The sequence below is a fragment of the Rutidosis leptorrhynchoides genome, chromosome 7 (assembly GCF_046630445.1).
Source record: "Rutidosis leptorrhynchoides isolate AG116_Rl617_1_P2 chromosome 7, CSIRO_AGI_Rlap_v1, whole genome shotgun sequence".
Taxonomy (NCBI): domain Eukaryota; kingdom Viridiplantae; phylum Streptophyta; class Magnoliopsida; order Asterales; family Asteraceae; genus Rutidosis; species Rutidosis leptorrhynchoides.
This window is the reverse complement of record NC_092339.1, coordinates 313769580-313790420: the sequence shown is the minus strand read 5'-3', so window position 1 is coordinate 313790420 and position 20841 is coordinate 313769580. Positions and strand designations below refer to the sequence as shown.

Here is a 20841-nt window from a genome sequence, read left to right as displayed (position 1 = left end):
CGTATAATTCTGCTAGTGAATCTTTAATTGTCTAGACGCATAAGAAATTACCTTCATTCGTTGCATTAATACACAACCGAGACCTTACTTTGAGACGTCACAATATATCACAAAATCATCATTCCCTTCAGGTAATGACAATATAGGTGCCGTAGTTAACTTTTTCTTCAACAATTGAAACGCTTTTTCTTTTTTATCCTTCCATTCAAATTTCTTCCCTTTATGCGTTAATGCAGTCAAGGATTTTGCTATTTTGAAAAAATATTGGATGAACCTTCTGTAGTAACCAGCTAGTCCTAAAAATTGGCGTATGTGTTTCGAATTTTTTGGGGTTTTTCACTTTTCAACGGTTTTAATCTTTGATGGATCCACCTGAATACCTTCTTTATTCACTATATGATCGAGGAATTGAACTTCTTCTAACCAAAATGCACACTTTGAAAACTTAGCGTACAATTTTTCTTTTCTTAGCAACACTAGTACTTTTCTCAAATGTTCTTCGTGCTCTTGATCATTCTTCGAGTAAATAAGTATGTCATCGATGAAGACAATGACAAACTTGTCAAGATATGGCCCACACACTCGGTTCATGAGGTCCATGAATACAGCTGGTGCGTTAGTCAATCTAAACGGCATAACCATAAACTCGTAATGACCGTAACGCGTCCTAAAAGCAGCCTTCAGAATGTCATTCTCCTTCACCCGCATTTGGTGATACCCAGAACGTAAATCAATCTTCGAATAAACTGACGAGCCTTGTATTTGATCAAATAAATTGTTGATTCTCGTTAATGGGTAACGGTTCTTGATGGTAAGTTTGTTCAACTCTCGGTAGTCGATACACAACCGGAATGTACCATCTTTCTTCTTGACAAACAGAACAGGAGCTCCCCATGGTGATGTACTTGGTCGAATGAAACCACGCTCTAAAAGTTCCTGTAATTGACTTTGTAATTCTTTCATTTTGCTGGGTGCGAGTTTGTATGGAGCACGAGCTATTGGTGCAGCTCCTGGTACAAGGTCTATTTGAAATTCAACGGATCGATGTGGGGGTAATCCCGGTAATTCTTTCGAAAATACATCGGGAAATTCTTTTGCGACTGGAACATCACTGATGCTCTTTTCTTCAGGTTTAACTTCCTTGATGTGTGCTAGAATGATGTAACAACCTTTTCTTATTAGTTTCTGCGCCTTCAAACTACTAATAAGATTTAATTTTGCGTTGTTCTTTTCTCCGTACACCATTAAAGGTTTTCCTTTTTCACGCACAATGCGAATCGCATTTTTGTAACAAACGACCACTGCTCTCACCTTTTTCAACCAGTCCATACCAATTATTACATCAAAACTCCCTAACTCGACTGGTATTAAATCAATTTTAAACGTTTCATCCCCCTGTTTAATTTCTCTATCACGACATATATTATCTGCTGAAATTAATTTACCGTTTACTAATTCGAGTAAAAATTTACTATCCAAAGGCGTCAATGGGCAACTTAATTTAGCACAAAAATCTCTACTCATATAGCTTCTATCCGCACCCGAATCAAATAAAACATAAGCAGATTTATTATCAATAAGAAACGTACCCGTAACAAGCTCCGGGTCTTCCTGCGCTTCTGTCGTATTAATATTGAAAATTCTTCCGCGGCCCTACTCATTAGTATTCCCCTGATTCGGGCAATTACTTCTAATGTGGCCCGGTTTTCCACATGCATAACAAACAAATGCGGCATTACTTGTTTCGTCACTATTTGTTCCTTTAGTTCTGTTAAACTTTGGTCCGTAGACCTCACACTTTTTCGTACCATGGCCAGTTCTTTTACACTTGGTGCAAAATGTCATGCAGAACCCATTCTGGTGGTACTCTTCACACCTTTGGCATTTTTGGTTTTTGTTGCCGTTGTTGTTATTGAGGTTGTTGTTGAGATTGTTGTTGTTGTTGGAATGGTTGTTGTAGTTGTTGTTGTTGTTATTGGGACGTTTGTTGTAGTTATTGTTAGGATTGCGGTTATTGTTGCGATTGTTGTTGCGGTTGTGGTTGTAATTGTTGTTGTTGTTGTATTGGTGACCCATGTCACTGGTTTCTTCCCACTTTCTCTTGAGTTGTTTCGTATTAGCTTCTTCGGCCGTCTGCTCTTTAATTCTTCCCTCAATCTGATTTATGAGTTTATGAGCCATTCTACTTGCCTTTTGTATGGAAGCGGGCTCGTGTGAACTCACATCTTCTTGAATCCTTACTGGTAACCCTTTTACAAACGCGTCGATCTTCTCTTCTTCATCTTCGAACGCTCCCGGACACAATAGGCACAACTCTGTGAATCGTCGTTCATATGTGGTAATGTCGAACCCTTGTGTTAGTAGCTCCCTAAGTTCTACCTTGAGTTTATTGACTTCGTTTCTAGGACGGTACTGCTCGTTCATCAATTGCTTGAATGCTGACCACGGTAGTGCGTAACCAGCATTTTGTCCTACCTGTTCAAGATAGGTGTTCCACCACGTTAACGCGGTACCTGTGAAGGTATGCGTAGCGTACTTAACTTTGTCCTCTTCAGTACACTTACTTATGGCAAACACCGATTCGACTTTCTCGGTCCACCGTTTCAATCCAATTGGTCCTTCGGTTCCATCAAATTCCAAAGGTTTGCAGGCAGTGAATTCTTTGTAGGAGCATCTTACACGATTTCTTGTGGAATTAGTTCCACTGCTAGATCCAGAGTTATTGTTATTTTGCATCGCAGCCTGTACTGCGGCTATGTTTGCTGCAAGGAAAACACGGAAGTCTTCCTCACTCATGTTCAAATTCTGACGAGTCACCGGTGCCATTTCCTTCAAAAATAGGCAAAAGAATTGAGTTAATCATATAGATTTTAAGAGTAGTCAATAGTATCTCGTAGTATTATATGAACTTATTTATAAAAGCTTTTTCTTCATATTAGCATTTTATAGTTTATATTCGGGTAGTACCTACCCGTTAAGTTCATACTTACTAGCTACTATACAACTCAACTACTACGTTTCTATATGAAAAACTTATTACAATAATATTTCGCGTTCAAACTTTATACAAAATATTACAAACTTACAATACCGCTATTATACATATAGGATGAAATATAGCACATAATAATTTTGCTACCCGGCATCTATTAAGGCAATTCTAGTTAATACGCAAGTTGTTCAGCAAAAGAAATAAAGACACGTAATTCATAAGTCCAGAAACAAGTCATGCATTCTGGTTTTACTAAGACGACTTCCCATCCTTGATCTTGTGGAAAGTAACCGTTATGACCATTGGCTAGGTAGCATGTTGTTATGTCGTCAAAACGATGAGGGTTTCGTAATGCCCAACAGCCTCGTAGCAATCTAAAAACCTTGTTTCTTACCCCAACTACTGAGTCCGTCACTTGTGAAAATGTTTTATTTAAAAGTTTCAACCCAATGTTCTTTTTCTCCATTTGATGAGAAGCGAATGTTATTAACCCGTAAGCATAACATGCTTCTTTATGTTGTATGTTAGAAGCTTTTTCTAAAGAACGGAGTCCTATGTTGGGATATGTTGAGTCAAAATAGGTTCGTAACCCGTAGCGTAAAATTTCATCTGGGTTTCCCGCACTAAATGCCTTAAAGAAAACTTGGCGTAACTTAAAGTCTCCCCAATGTGATATACCCCATATTTCAAAGGAAAGCCTTTTATATACTAAGGCATGCCTGGAATGTCTTTCAAATGTTTGACAAACTAATTTTGTCGTAACTAATTGTGCTGATGAATTCTGCCAGACTCTAGACAAGATTTCATCAATCATATCTCCTGGTAGGTCTTCTAAAATTTTTGGTTGTCTATCCTTAACGTCCATTTTGTGTTTTTATACTGTAAAATAGACAAGGATTAGATTCGTAAAAGATAATTAACAAACAATACAAGAAATTTTTACATAGAACATAAAAGTACAAGCACACTACAATACATATAATACACAACATGATTACAACCCTCTAATCTGAATCACTGGTTTCTTCTTCTTCGGACTTGGTTCGTTTTCCTAATTTTCTAGGGATATATGGTGCTCCTCTAATACAAGCCGTCGTTTTCCACAATGGTTTAGAAAAACCTGGTGGTTTAGAGGTTCCCGGGTTATTGTTATAATTTAGGAAATACGAACGTTGCCGATACATATAAAGTTCATCGGGGTTGGAATCAGGTTTCTCTATTTTTATACCTTTTCCCTTATTATTTTCTTTTACTATATTAAATTGGGTCGAGGTAATTTCTATAACATCATCGGAATCCTTATCGGGATCTGATTCATCGGAAAATTGGTAATCTTCCCAATAATTTGCTTCCTTGGCGGAAACACCATTGACCATTTTTAACTTTGGTCCGTTGGTTGAGAATTTTCTTTTATTTAATCGATTTACTGTAGGTATCAACATTTCTTCCTCCGAAACTTCTTCTTCTTCCGGTTCCTCCTCTTCCGGTTCCTCCTCTTCCGGTTCCTCTTCGGGAATTTGTGAATCTTCCCAAAGTTTATTCGACTCTTCATTATTATTAGGTGAGTCGATGAGATTTGTACTAGTGGTAGACATCTATCACACAATATCAACATATTAAGAGTTTAATATATCACATAATAATTATATATTAATAATATATAGTTTTCGACAAAAGTGTTAAGCAATCGTTTTTAAAGAAAACACGGTCGAAGTCCAGACTCACTAATGTATCCTAACAAACTCGATAAGACACACTAATGCAAATTTCTGGTTCTCTAAGATCAACGCTCGGATACCAACTGAAATGTCCCGTTCATATTGATTATAAACGTTCCATATTAATTGATTTCGTCGCGAGGTTTTGACCTCTATATGAGACGTTTTTCAAAGACTGCATTCATTTTTAAAACAACCATAACCTTTATTTTATCAATAAAGGTTTAAAAAGCATTTCGTAGATTATCAAATAATGATAATCTAAAATATACCGTTTACACACGACCATTACATAATGGTTTACAATAAGAATATATTACATCAAAAATAAGTTTCTTGAATGCAGTTTTTACATAATATCATACAAGCATGGACACCAAATCTTGTCCTTATTTTAGTATGCAACAACGGAAGCTCTTAATAATCACCTGAGAATAAACATGCTTAAAATGTTAACAAAAATGTTGGTGAGTTATAGGTTTAACCTATATATTATCAAATCATAATAATAGACCACAAGATTTCATATTTCAATACATCCCATACATAGAGATAAAAATCATTCATACGGTAAACACCTGGCAACCGACATTAACAAGATGCATATAGAATATCCCCATCATTCCGGGACACCCATTGGACATGATAAAATCGAAGTACTAAAGCATTCCAAATTCCATAATGGGGCTTGTTGGGCCCGATAGATCTATCTTTAGGATTCACGTCAATTTGGGGGTCTGTTCCCAAATTCTTAGGCTACCAAGCTAAAAAGGGGCATATTCGGCTTCGATCATTCACCCATATAAAGTAGTTTCATTTACTTGTGTCTATTTGGTAAAATATTTATAAAATTTCATGTATTCTTATCCCAAAATATTAGATTTTAAAAGTGGGACTATAACTCACTTTCACAGATTTTTACTTCGTCGGGAAGTAAGACTTGGCCACTGGTCGATTAACGAACCTATAACAAATATGTACATATATATCAAAGTATATTAAAAGTATATTTACAACATTTTTAATATGTTTTACTGTTTTAAGTTTATTAAGTCAGCTGTCCTCGTTAGTAACCTACAACTAGTTGTCCACAGTTAGATGTACAGAAATAAATCGATATATATTATCTTGAATCAATCTACGACCCAGTGTATACACGTCTCAGGCTAGATCACAACTCAAAGTATATATATTTTTGGAATCAACCTCAACCCTATATAGCTAACTCCAACATTACTGCATATAGAGTGTCTATGGTTGTTCCAAATAACATATATACATGGGTCGATATGATATGTCAAAACATTTGCATACGTTTCTATGGTATCCCAAGATTACATAATATATTAGAATACATGTATAATACAATATGAGTTAGCTAGGATATGATTAATATAGATTTGTTACCAATTTTCACGTAGCTACAACAAGCAAAAATATCCAATCTTGTTTTACCCATAACTTCTTCATTTTAAATCTGTTTTGAGTGAATCCAATTGGTATGGTTTCATATTGATCTTAAACTTATGAATCTATACAGAAAAAGTATAAGTTTATAGTCGGAAATATAGGTTACAAGTCGTTTTTGTAAAGGTAGTCATTTCAGTCGAAAGAACGACGTCTAGATGACCATTTTGGAAAACATACTTTCATTTTGAGTTTAACCATGATTTTTGGATATAGTTTCATGTTCATAAGAAAAATAATTTTCCCAGAAGAACAACTTTTAAATCAAAGTTTATCATAGTTTTTAATTAACTAACCCAAAATAGCCCGCAGTGTTACTACGACGGCGTATATCCAGTTTTACGGTGTTTTTCGTGTTTTTATGTTTTAAATCATTAAGTTAGAATATCATATAGATATATAACATGTGTCTAGTTGATTTTAAAAGTCAAGTTAGAAGGATTAACTTTTGTTTGCGAACAAGTTTAGATTTAACTAAACTATGTTCTAGTGATTACAAGTTTAAACCTTTGAATAAGGTAGTTTTATATATATGAATCGAATGATGTTATGAACATAATTAATACCTCAGGCTTTGTGGATAAACCTACTGGAAGTGAGAAAAATAGATCTAGCTTCAAAGGATCCTTGGATGGCTTGAAAATTCTTGAAGCAAAATCATGACACGAAAACAAGTTCAAGTAAGATTTCCACTCGAAATAAGATTGTTATAGTTATAGAAATTGAATTAAAGTTTGAATATGAGTATTACCTTGTATTAGAAAGATATCTTACTGTAAATAATAAAGATTTCTTGAAGTTGGATGATCACTTTACAAGATTGGAAGTAAGCTAGCAAACTTGGAAGTATTCTTGATTTTATGAAACTAGAACTTATAGAATTTATGAAGAACACTTAGATCTTGAAGATAGAACTTGAGAGAGATCAATTAGATGAATAAAATTGAAGAATGAAAGTGTTTGTAGGTATTTTTGGTCATTGGTATATGGATTAGATATAAAGGATGTGTAATTTTGTTTACTAGTAAAGAAGTCATGAATGATTACTAATATTTTTGTAATTTTATGAGATATTTCATGCTAGTTGCCAAATGATGGTTCCCACATGTGTTAGGTGACTCACAAGGGCTGCTAAGAGCTAATCATTGGAGTGTATATGCCAATAGTAAATACATTTAGAAGCTGGGTATTGTACGAGTATGAATACGAGTGCATACGAGTAGAATTGTTGATGAAAATGAATGAAGATGTAATTGTAAGTATTTTTATTAAGTAGAAGTACTTTGATAAGTGTCTTGAAGTCTTTCAAAAGTGTATGAATACATATTAAAACACTACATGTATATACATTTTAACTGAGTCGTTAAGTCATCGTTAGTCGTTACATGTAAGTGTTGTTTTGAAACCTTTAGGTTAACGATCTTGTTAAATGTTGTTAACCTATTGTTTATTATATATAAAGAGATTTTAAATTATTACATTATCATGATATTATGATGTATTAATATATCTTAATATGATATATATACAATTAAATGTTGTTACAACGATAATCATTACATATATGCCTCGTTTCGGAATCCTTAAGTTAGTAGTCTTGTTTTTACATATGTAGTTCATTGTTAATATACTTAATGATATGTTTACTTATCATAATACCATGTTAACTATATATATATATATATATATATATATATATATATATATATATATATATATATATATATATATATATATATATATATATATATATATGACATCATATAGTTTTTACAAGTTTTAACGTTCGTGAATCACCGGTCAACTTGGGTGGTCAATTGTCTATATGAAACCTATTTCAATTAATCAAGTCTTAACAAGTTTGATTGCTTAACATGTTGGAAACACTTAATCATGTAAATAACAATTTCATTTAATATATATAAACATGGAAAAGTTCGGGTCACTACATTGTTAAACTATGACTTTGGTTTCGAGAGTTTTTCAGATGCATGACTGTGGGTAACATGTGGTTGGATCATCATCTTGATTGTTCATTATTTGAAGTGTTTTCAGGAATTTCAAAGGGTTTGAGCATAGATAGTAATCATTAATATACAGATGATGTTCTAGCACAGTTTTGAAGTCAAAGTATAGCTTTGAAAGATGTAAGGATCTAAGAGTGATAATACCGGTTAAATCTTGACTTGGATTTTGATTTGTCAGAATCAGAATGCGTAATTAAATTTGGATGAGAATGGTTGTTTTGATTTCTATAAAAGAATATATATTGTTGTGAAAGTAGGGAGTATAGTTGATGATTATTGAATCAGATTCGAAGAATACAACATATTAATTGTGAATTTATATATCTCTCGGGTATTACCTACCCGTTAATTTTTTTTTTTCACAATTAATATTTTGTACAAAAGAATTTTTATTACAGTCTTTATGAAAATATATATGTGTATATTTTCTTCAGATGTAATATAGATTTAATGAGTTAATATCAAACTCATTTGATTTACGGTTGCAACTAGAATTGCATAATCTCTAAAAAAACTTTAGAAATTACATCACTTTACGGAGTATTTCTTCAATAATATTATGAATTTATACTTTGCGTGATGTTGGTGTTCGTGGAATTCTTGTGAACTTCGCAAGATACGAATGATGTTATCTGAAAAGTTTCGAGTACATCGATGATGAAAGTGTAAAATCAAACATATATTTGAATAATACGCTTGATTATTATGAAATGGAATTCATTAAATTGAAACAGAGATTGTAGTTAACAATGGTTAAGGCGTTGTCGAAGGATGTACATCATAGCATATTAGTAGTATGAATTAACCTAGTAGTTAAGATTCACACATAATAGCTTAGTACGGAAAGATTTATTATGGTTTAAAAATTTATATATATAAGATATACATATAAATTCTTTCGTGGCAATGAGTTAATACTTCATAACTCGTTGATACAAGATATGTGTTATTGATTCGAATGGTGTCCACGGTGATTCTTGAACTGGCGGAGCTTTTGATGTTATAGGCGCTGCTGATTCTGATGATGCTGATGGCACTGACTGTGCTGGTGATGTTAACGGTACTGTTGATGCTGCTGGTAAAACAACTCTAGCTTGTAAATCACGCATCATTCTTGTCAGGGTTTCTACTCTTCCTTCTATCATTTTGGTTCACTCATCTGATTTCTGGTTAGGGTTAGAATATATAATCTCTAAGACTTTAGAGATTACATAATCGCTGCAGAAGGTTTCTTTAATGAAGTTATGAATCAATACTTCATCGTTTATTGTTATTGGTATTCCTTGATATCTACCGAGCGTATGACATGGGTGTTCGTAGGATAGATTGTAAAGTTGAGGTTTACGATGCGGTAGTGGTTGGAGGTGGTAATGGTACTGTTGGCATTGATGATGGTGGTACTGGTTATGCTGCTGGTGCTGCTGCTGGTGTTTGTAACCTTTGTACCATATTCTCCAAAGCTACTACCCTAGCGCGAAGCTCGTTGACTTCTTCTATTACACTGGGGTGATTGTCGGTTCGGACTAGTGGATAAATAAAATCTAGAATTTGATGTAGTATATAATCGTGACGAGATACTCTGGAAATGAGAGAGAAAATGGTGTTTCGGACAGGTTCGCCGGTAAGTGCTTCAGGTTCTTCGTTAAGAGGGCAATGTGGTGGATGGAAGGGATCACCTTCTTCTTGTCTCCAATGATTGAGGAGGCTACGAACCCATCCCCAATTCATCCAGAATAGATGATGGCTGATTGGTTAATCCATTCCGGTCACACTGCTTTCGGAGCTTGAGTGAGATTCCATTTCAGAATCCGAGGAACTTGAACTAATGATGAATTCCATTTTGTATGATTGAATAAAGGATTTTTCGATATGAAATGATTTTCCGGCTATCGGATGATATTCTAATTACATAGAATATCTATATATAGAGAGCAAAAGATTTCGTAGATTACGGAGGAATTTACAGAATATGTCCGGCAAAGTTTACAGTAATAGATACGATAAGATATGATTTAGAAAATACGCTAAGATATGAATTTTGTCTATAAACTATTCATGCAATCAATGCAGCAAGACGTGTCTAGACTAAGAATGATAAGCAGGTAATTTCCTAAGGGTGATAGTAGGTAATTTTCGACACAAAATGATAAGCAAAACTTTTGACATGCAGACACGGTCGAAGTCCAGACTCACTAATGCATCCTAACGACTTATCAGTTAGACACACTAATGCAGACCTGGTTCGCTAAGACCACCGCTCTGATACCACATGTAACGACCCGTCCTAATCCATAAGAACGAATACAATAACATATGATTACATCGCGAGGTATTTGACCTCTATATGATACATTTTTACAAACATTGCATTCGTTTTAAAAGACAAACTTTCATTACATTGAAAGTTGACAGGCATGCATACCATTTCATAATATCCATCTATAAATGATCTAATCTGTCATTTACTTAATCATAATCTTTACTGAACTCAACGACTCGAATGCAACGTCTTTCGAAATATGCCATGAATGACTCCAAGTAATATCTTTAAAATGAGCTAATGCACAGCGGAAGATTTCTTTAATACCTGAGAATAAACATGCTTTAAAGTGTCAACCAAAAGGTTGGTGAGTTCATTAGTTTAACATAAATAATCATTTTCATCATTTTAATAGACCACAAGATTTTCATTTTCATTTCTCATAAATATACGTCCAATGCATAGAGACAAAAATTATTCATATGGATTGAACACCTGGTAACCAACATTAACTAGATGCATATAAGAATATCCCCTATCATTCCGGGACATCCATCGGACATGATATAAAACAACATCGAAGTACTAAAGCATCCGCAACCATGGATGGGGTTCGTTAGGCCCAATAGATCTATCTTTAGGATTCGCGTCAATTAGTAGATCGGTTTACTAATTCTTAGGTTACCAAGCAAAAGGGGCATATTCGGCTTCGATCATTCAACCATATAATTTAGTTTCGATTACTTGTGTCTATTTCGTAAAACAGTTATAAAAATATCGCAAGTATTCTCAGCCCAAAAATATAAAGGGTAAAAAGGCAAATGAAACTCACCTAATATATTTTGTAGTAAAAATACATATGACTATATTGAACAATGCAGGGTTGGCCTCGGATTCACGAACCTATATCATTTGTATATCTATTAAAACATATAATCGTAATCGAACAAGTTTATATATATTATTATTAATAATATACTTGTTATCTCATATGTTATATAGATATAGATAAATTTAATATAATTAGTTTATATATTTTATATAGCTAATATAACAATTTATTTTAGGGTTTATACATGATAAAAATATATATTTATCTATATAATGTTAATATGTAGTTATATGAGATGTTAATATCGTTATAGTATATGTACTAAATATATTTTGTATAAAAATATTTATTTGGTAAAAATGATAGTTTTGATATTAATGAGTTACTAATAATAATAACTTTATTAATAATGATAATATTAATAATAATAATGATATCGTTAATTATGATAATAATAATCCTAAACATGTTAATAATAATAACACACATATTAGTAATGATATTAATTTTAGTAATAACAATATATATCATCATTGTAATTATAATCGTATTAATAATAAATTATATTTACTACTTGTATTAGTAATAATAATGATAGTAGTAATAATAATAATGATAATAATAATAATAATAATAATAATAATAATAATAATAATAATAATAATAATAATAATAATAATAATAATAATAATTACATAACAATAGTAATCATAAAAAAATATAAAAGGTTTATACCCTTTAAAGGCTGCTGTAATAAAAAGAAGTGCTCCCGACGGGACTCGAACCCGAGACCTCTAGCTAACCCAAATACATGACCAAACTAACTGAGCCAATCTGTTTTTCTGAATCAACTGATTCTTATATTTATTTAATCCCTTTACCCGTGATCTTCTTCCTTTTTAAACATCCAATCGACCAGAGATGATTTACAACCCAAACATATTACTAGTTGAATTTAAAACTCGTATTTTAAATAGAAACAAAATGTTTGGGGGAATTTTAATTGACAGAAAAACAAAGAAAAAAAAAAAATACCTGCAGCAAGAACACATCGATGACAACTCAATGCTTGATTTTAAAATTCAAATCATTTTAGCTCATGATATCTACATGAAATATGTTCTAAATCCTATTTATAAACTTTCCAAATCCTCAATTTCACCTTAATCGTAACAGAAAACTTCAATTTAATCGAAGAACAAACTTTGACTTTTTTTGTAAAACAACTTTGACCCAAAATTCTCACTCGATATTATGAATTGGGTTTTTAAAATTTACAGATAGTTTCAAGACTTGAATTAGAGACCTTTTGCATTTACACATTTAAAAATAAATTTTGAATTCGTGATTTTCAGAAATTGGAACTTGAACAGAGCAGTATCTGTTCTTCCTTTTCTTTTTTTTTTATTTCGATTAATTTAAAGACTTTAAATGACTTTGTGTGATTGATAGAAGTTGTAGTAGATCGAATGAGTTGTATATCACTTGAATTGATCAATCATAAAGGACATGTGGTTCTCAATCAGACAATTTAGAGCAGAGAAAAAAATAAAAGGACGATCGCTTTTTTTTAACATATTCTGTTTGTAATCACTAATTGAAGTCGACTGATAGCTAATTTAAAGACAGAAACAAAATCCCGTACGTTTTGATGTTTACATGAAACTAATTTTTCCTTTTGATTTATACATTCTCATTAATAAATAAATAGATATATTAAAAATAATAATAACAATAATAATAACAATAATAATAATAATAATAATAATAATAATAATAATAATAATAATAATAATAATAATAATAATAATAATAATCTAAATAATTATAATAATTAATAATAATTTTAACAACTATATTAATAATGATCAAGAATGATATTATTAGTGATTTATGATAATTTGTATTATCTTTATGATAATATTTGTAATATTTTTGATAATATTTGTAATTATAATCATAAAAGTAATAATATTAATAGTAGTGTTACTCATTATGACTAATAACTTTTAACTTGCAACTAAATAATAAATTTAATCATTCTTATAGTAATATTTATATTTTAAGTATTTATTGCGAATTTTTGATAGTCATAACCCTAAAAGAATTTTATTATTTAATATTACTGATATTGATTGATATTAATAATAATAAAAATAGTAATTATGTCAATAATTTTAGTAATTAAATGTATCCAATTATATGTATAATATTAATAATACCGATATTAATCTTATTAATAAGTAATAACAACTATCTTTCAATTTGTAAACATATTAATATTACTGATGATATTGTTAATAATACTAATCATAATAATATTAGTAATAATACAATAATTTATTTATATCTATATATTTTCATATTAATCTAACTAATATAGATTTTAATATGGAAAGTAATAAATATATTGTTATAACAAATATATTTTATAACTATACTTATTATCTTAAATTTTATTATTATGTATTATTATTTATGTAATATATATATATATATACTCATCTTGATAATAACTTAATAATTCTATATATTATTTTGTATTCTCTAATTCTAATTGATTAAAGTGTATTTTATTAATTCAAATTATATATATATATATATATATATATATATATATATATATATATATATATATATATATATATATATATATATATATATATATATATATATATATATTCAATTATAGGTTCGTGAATCGTCGGGTAATAGTCAAAGTTCAAATGTTTTCCATATCAACAGTTCAAAGATTTTTGAGGCTCACATTACAGATTCTGCTTATCGTGTCGAAATCATATAAAGATTAAGTTTAAATTTGATCAGAAATTTTTGGGTCGTCACAGTCCACCAGGAAATTGTAGGGCATGTCTAATAGCATCGACGGTGACGGAGCAAGTTAGGGTTTCAGTGACCATGCCATGAACACATGGTGTACCTTGTGGAGTGCTGGTCATGGTAGCTGTGTACCAAAATCTGCCTAAACAGGCCGGATATAATCTGGACGGAACTCCGGTGATTGCTCTAGCAAGTGGGAATTGCCTTATGTAATAAATCATCGTGTCATAGCCCATGTTGGCTTTAGACTTAGGGATTGAGAGGGCATGAGCAGCATTGCCTCTTGATAGGCTAATAAGTGCATGATCTGGTGCATTTTCAGCCTGTACAAGGCTTGGATGCAGGTTGAATAATGGTGCCTGCTCCTCTGGTGCCGGTGGTGGTGGTTGTTGTTGCAGTACTGGTTACTGTTGCTGTTGTAGTTATTCCTCAGGTTGATTCTCAATAGGTTGTGATTGTTGTTGTTGGTCTGCCATTGATGAATTTAGAAGATGAATGATTGAATGATTTGAAGATTTAGGGATTTTTGAGAGAAAAAGGTAAATTTGAAAGTTTAATAACCGAAGGTTATTATGGAAAATGAATCACCCTATTTAACCTTTCTGTTTGGTGAAAAAGTGCAGGAGAGAGAAAATGGCAACTGTCATCTGCAGGCGCGTGGGCAGATTTGACAGACTGGCATGTTTTCGAGGGGACACAGACTGTTGACATGACGTTTAATCAGCTTGAATACTCATACCTCCCATTACGCATTAAATGCAGTAGGTTTTAATTCAAAATTGAAGTTAAAGACCACAAAATAAAGTTTGTATTAAATACAAAAATTCTTTGTTACATTTAATATGTCATGTATTTAATTTAAATCATTGGGAGTAAATGAGTTTCAGTTTTAAGGTATCATTTTAGTATCGTGAGCTATTTATTACTTCATTTTAGACATTGTATAACCATGACATAAAAGACCTTGTTGTGCTGATTGTTTGACATGTAGGCTGTGACGACCTGGAAATTTCCGACCAAATTTAAACTTGATCTTTATATGATTTCGACAAGATAAGAAAAGTCTGTAATGTTGAGTCTAAAGTTTTGAACTGTTTTCACGAATTCATTTACCTTCGACCGCTTCCAATGATTCACGAACTATAAATTGTAAATAAATATGTAACATAATATGCAAGATAATAATGTTGATTTTGAAGTAAATCTATATATAAACATATATGATTTCTGTACATGATTATTATTCCATGTATATTGTAATGTATATAAATTTAATATTCAATATAGGTTATTATGTACATATTATAATTACCAAATATTACATAATCAATAATAGGTAATATAATAAATTACAAGTTAAAAATATAGTTGTTATATCAATATTATTATTTTCATTATTATTGTTAACATTAAAATTTACATTAGTATTAATATCAGTAATAGTAATGTTATTATACATATGTAAATTTGATACAAGTAACATGTTATATCTATATTAGTACTAATATTATTATTAAATATTGTTACCACTATCAAATTTAGTTTTATTAATAATATTATTAATAATATTTAATATTATTAATAATATTAATGTATTTATCATTAATATATATTAGGTATCAATTAAAATTAGATGACCACAAATTTGTTATAACTCACTGTATGAATTTTTTACTTATCTATTAAACATTCATCGAATCCATTATAATTACTAATCAAATTCTGTTTAAAATCAACATCAAGCTTTATAGATTTTGTCTTCAATCTAATTTTGTTACCAATCCTTGTCAATCTGTAATCCATCACTACCTAATACAATTCAATTAACCTGATAGAATACAAAATCAGTTACAGATACATATCAGCTTTTAATATTTTATTTGGATCCGTGTTGAAAATCGACACCCACACCTTTATGATAAAGTAAGCGACCAATTAAAACTATTGAGGAAATCATTTGATCTTCCACTAATTTATCAACTACACAAACCCTCAACCTCTTCATCACTACTTTGCAAATCACCACTTGTCATTTCTATTTTCTTACTTCCTGATAACCACCACAGCCCAAGTAATCGGCCACCATCACCATCGAATGTTACTACATATTTCTGTTTAAATCGATCATCACCTCTTAACCCACTACTATTGATTGAATTCATACTATTATCATTACGAAAGTTAGGCAACTGCTACCTCCATTCTCTTATGTTATTCGACAAAACTTGCAACCTAATTACTTGTCTGTTATGAATACAAAACCAAAACTAAACCACCCTAGTAATCACCACTTTACTCGAGTAACATGCTGCTGTATACAACCTTTAAATCACCACCCTACCCATCATAATACACCACCTTCCATCATTGCATACCCTACAGACACAACCCAATATCACCACATTATAACCCCTGTTTATCTTATGTTTTCCCCAATTACACAAAACAAATTGTATATAATATAACTCGAGAATACAGTGCATATTGCACCTTCATACCATCGGTTCCCAAGTTCAACCGGTACACCGGTTAAACTATCCATATATTTTTTTTCTCGCTTTTGATCTTGTTTCAACTATGGAGTTTCATAACAATGAAAAAGATGATGATGAACAAACTGTTACCTCTGCAGTTTACCTTCTGTTTCTGTTTCTGCCCCCGTCACTTGCAACACCATAAAATGCCATTTTGAACCTGCAACTTTCTTCTTTCGATCATGAACAACCAACAGCCACCACCATTAATTTAACTGCTATTATTGCCTTATTCTCTTTTTCCCTGCTTCTTGATCAAACCCAACTACAACAAAGCCAAATCATTTTGTTCTTTTCTTTCTTTCTGTTTGCAATCAATAACGAGAAATGATTGTGATTTTTATAATCAAAATATACATAATGATTATGATTTTAATAATGATGTTGCTTTATGATAATGGATGATGACGGTATGATGATGGGATGATTATAATATCCATTAATGTCTCATTTCTGTTTAAAATCCTTCCTAACGACAAAGCATCTGAGCGGATTACTCGAATGAACTATAGACTCATTAATGGGCTGTTAAATTTGGCTTGATAACTTATAAATCTTGTTATGATAATGGACTAAGTTAATTGGGCCAGCTAAGTCGATTATTGGGCCTGTTGTGGGCTGGAACTTCTAAAGGAACCGAAGCCCCATTACCCATCTGTTGTATCGAGTTGATATAAACAAAACCGGGGGAAATTGAGTTTTTTTGTGTGATCCGTATTCAATATGATTAAATGAACTATTGATAATGATAATTAATAAATGAAGAAGGAAGAATACAAAAGCTGGTTAAATAGAATCGTGTTATGGTTTTAATCAGAAAAACTGAAATGGAGGAATGGTTAAGGGTGTTGATGAGTGAGCGAGAGGTCTCGGGTTTGAGTCCCGGCTCGGGCGATTTATTATTTTTAAGCTATAAAGGTAGTTTTCATAATCATTATTATTATTATTATTATTATTATTATTATTATTATTATTATTATTATTATTATTATTATTATTATTATTATTATTATTATTATTATTATTATTATTATTATTATTATTATTATTATTATTATTATTATTATTATTATTTTATTTCTATTATTATTATTATTAATTATAACAAACAAATATTATTTATATAAAAATATAATTACTACGTATATCATAATCATATTATATACCACCGCCAATTTATCTGGACCAGGGAAGTTGGAATCAACTACGTTTGCTGACCGACCACTCAGCCATCGACACTGCTACCGGAAATTATAACATTCCGACCAGTTAACGATTTCTCTATCCCTTTGTGTTTTTTCTATATTTTTATTTGCTACCTCCTTCCTGTTTACGTAGTGGCTTATCTGAAAGCTTTCTTATTCATATACGGTGTATATTTATATTTATTTTATATCTATATCTACTATATTGCATATCTGTGAGTTGGGGTATTTTTGGTAAAATCTGTTACTTTTATTTTTGGTAAAATCTTTACTGTAATTTTTATTTATATATACTCTATTATTAACATTGTCATATTCTAGCTTTACTGTAATTTTTTATACTTTACTATTATTATTAACATAGTCTTATTTTAGCTTTTACTTAGGTCATCTTTTGGTGTATAGGTTAATATAGATCATACACATACCTATGGTCACTTGAGGTCATGTCCTCCTAGTTTCGGGGTGGGTAGGCTTAGAGGGGTTAGAGGCGGTAGTAGGGTAGCCACCCTTGGTAAGATTAGAGTGGGTAGTTGGAATATAGGAACCTTGACGGACAAGAGGATTGAGCTCGTTGATACCTTAATCAAGTGTAATGTGGACATAGGGTGTGTGCAAGAGACTAGATGGAAGGGTGAAGGGGCGGTAGATATTAAGGAGTATAGGTTGTGGTACTCGGGTTATAGGATAGCACGGAACGAGGTAGGTATCTTTTTGGGAAATCTACATAAGGATAACGTTGTTGACGTGGGTAGGTTTTGCGATAGGATTATGTCGGTTAGTCTAATTATTAAGGAGGAAACTTTCACGGTCATTAGCGCGTACGCACCTCATGCGGGTTTAAGAGATGCGGAAAAGAAGAGTTTTTGGGAATTGTTAGATGAGGTAGTGAGGGGGTGCCTGGGCGGATCATCGACTAATTATAGGGGGTGATCTGAATGGACACATGGGAGTGGAGGCAGAAGGTTACAAGGGAGCCCATGAGGGTTTTGGGTTTGGTCCTAGAAATGAAGAAGGACGCTCAATCCTTGAGTTTGCCATTACTCACGAGTTGGTTGTAGCTAACTCTTTTTTCAAGAAGAAGGATGCTCAATTAGCCACCTTTTTTAGCGGGGGCCGTTGCACCCAGATTTACTTTTTTGCTCCTTCGTAAAGGGGAACTTAGGACATGTAGGGACTGTAAGGTCCTTTCAGCATATACGTGCTCCTCCCAGCACAGATTGTTGATCATGGACCTAGTTACCCAGGGAAGAGTTGGTAGGAGGGCTAAGGTTGTGCAACATAGAATCCTTTGGAAGAACCTACATGGAGTGAAGGCGGAGACATTTAGAATGACTTTTGCCGATAGATTGAGTGTAGAAGGGGATAACGTAGCCCCTACTGACGTAGACCAGTTATGGAACCGCATGGCGTCCACTATCAGAGAGGTGGCAAAAGAAGCTTTAGGGGTGGCAGTAGGGACATCGAGAGCCCATAAGAGTAGTAGAGAATCGTGGTGGCTTAGTGAAGATGTCCAAACGAAAGTATCGTTAAAGCAGATGAGGTTTAGGGAGCTCATTACTTTTGGAGAAGGGACACCTGCAGAGAGATCTAGGGTAGAAGAAAGATATAAAGAAGCCAAAAGAGAAGCAAAGAAGGCCGTAGCAATTACAAAAGACAAAGCTTATGAAGATTTATATAGGAAACTAGACTCTAAAGAGGGAGCCAATGACACATATAGAATAGCTAAAGCTAGGGAGCGAAGAGGCAGGGACTTAGTTAACGTTAAATATATCAAGGATGAAGCAGGTCAAAGTATAGTGAGAGAACACCTCATTAGGAAAAGATGGGAAGAGTATTTTTCATCCCTTTTCGGTAGCGATAGACCTGAGCGGAACGGGGAACTTCACGACGAGGTTCGTGAATATCAAAAAAACTATTTTTGCACGAGGATTACCCACGAGGAAGTTAGAACGGCCCTACGAAAGATGGGGAGAAACAAAGCAGTAGGACCAGACCAAATCTCGATCGAGGCGTGGAGGTGCCTAGGAGACGATGGGGTTAGATGGTTGACAAACCTTTTCAGTACGACGTTTAGAAGTGCAAAGATGCCTATGGAATGGAGACTCAGTGAGGTTATTCCCATTTACAAGAACAAGGGAGATGCGCAAATATGTGGTAATTACAGAGGCATTAAGTTACTTAGTCATACTATGAAGCTTTGGGAGAGAGTGATTGAGACGAGGCTCCAACGCGAGACAAAGGTTTCAGAGAACAAATTTGGTTTCATGCCAGGATGCTCGTCCATGGAGGCGATTCACATCGTTAGAAGCCTTATGGAGAAGTTTAGGGAAAACAAAAGAACCTACACATGGCGTTCTTAGACTTGGAAAAGGCTTATGACTGTGTTCCGAGCGAGCTGATTTGGAAGACTCTTAATGTTAGGGGTGTCCCAAGTAGATATATAAGAACGATTAGAGATATGTACGAGGGGGCGAAGACTCGTGTATGTACGACGGTAGGAAACACTGAGTTTTTCCCTGGTAGAGGTAGGCTTAAATCAGGGATCGACCCTTAGCACATATCTTTTCGCTTTGATCCTAGACGAACTAACTCTGAGGATACAAGATGACATCCCATGGTGCCTAATATTCACCGACAATATTGTATTAGTTTTGGATTCCCATGATGAGCTTAACAGATGAAATGTCCCGTTCATATTGATTATAAACGTTCCATATGAATTGATTTCGTCGCGAGGTTTTGACCTCTATATGAGACGTTTTTCAAAGACTGCATTCATTTTTAAAACAGCCATAACCTTTATTTTATCGATAAAGGTTTAAAAAGCATTACGTAGATTATCAAATAATGATAATCTAAAATATACCGTTTACACACGACCATTACATAATGGTTTACAATAAGAATATATTACATCAAAAATAAGTTTCTTGAATGCAGTTTTTACATAATATCATACAAGCAT

General features: G+C 32.6%; 2 protein-coding genes across 2 annotated transcripts; both read left to right on the top strand.

Moving 5' to 3' along the window:
• The first annotated feature begins 14486 nt into the window (after positions 1-14486).
• LOC139860183 (uncharacterized) lies at positions 14487-18806 on the top strand. Its single transcript, XM_071848955.1, has 2 exons — positions 14487-14567; positions 18279-18806. The coding sequence occupies exons 1-2, from the start codon at positions 14487-14489 to the stop codon at positions 18804-18806; spliced, it is 609 nt and encodes a 202-aa protein (XP_071705056.1).
• Positions 18807-19102: 296 nt separating this feature from the next.
• LOC139860182 (uncharacterized) lies at positions 19103-20557 on the top strand. Its single transcript, XM_071848954.1, has 2 exons — positions 19103-20030; positions 20400-20557. Exons 1-2 carry the CDS (start codon positions 19103-19105, stop codon positions 20555-20557), a joined length of 1086 nt encoding a protein of 361 aa, XP_071705055.1.
• Positions 20558-20841: the final 284 nt, after the last annotated feature.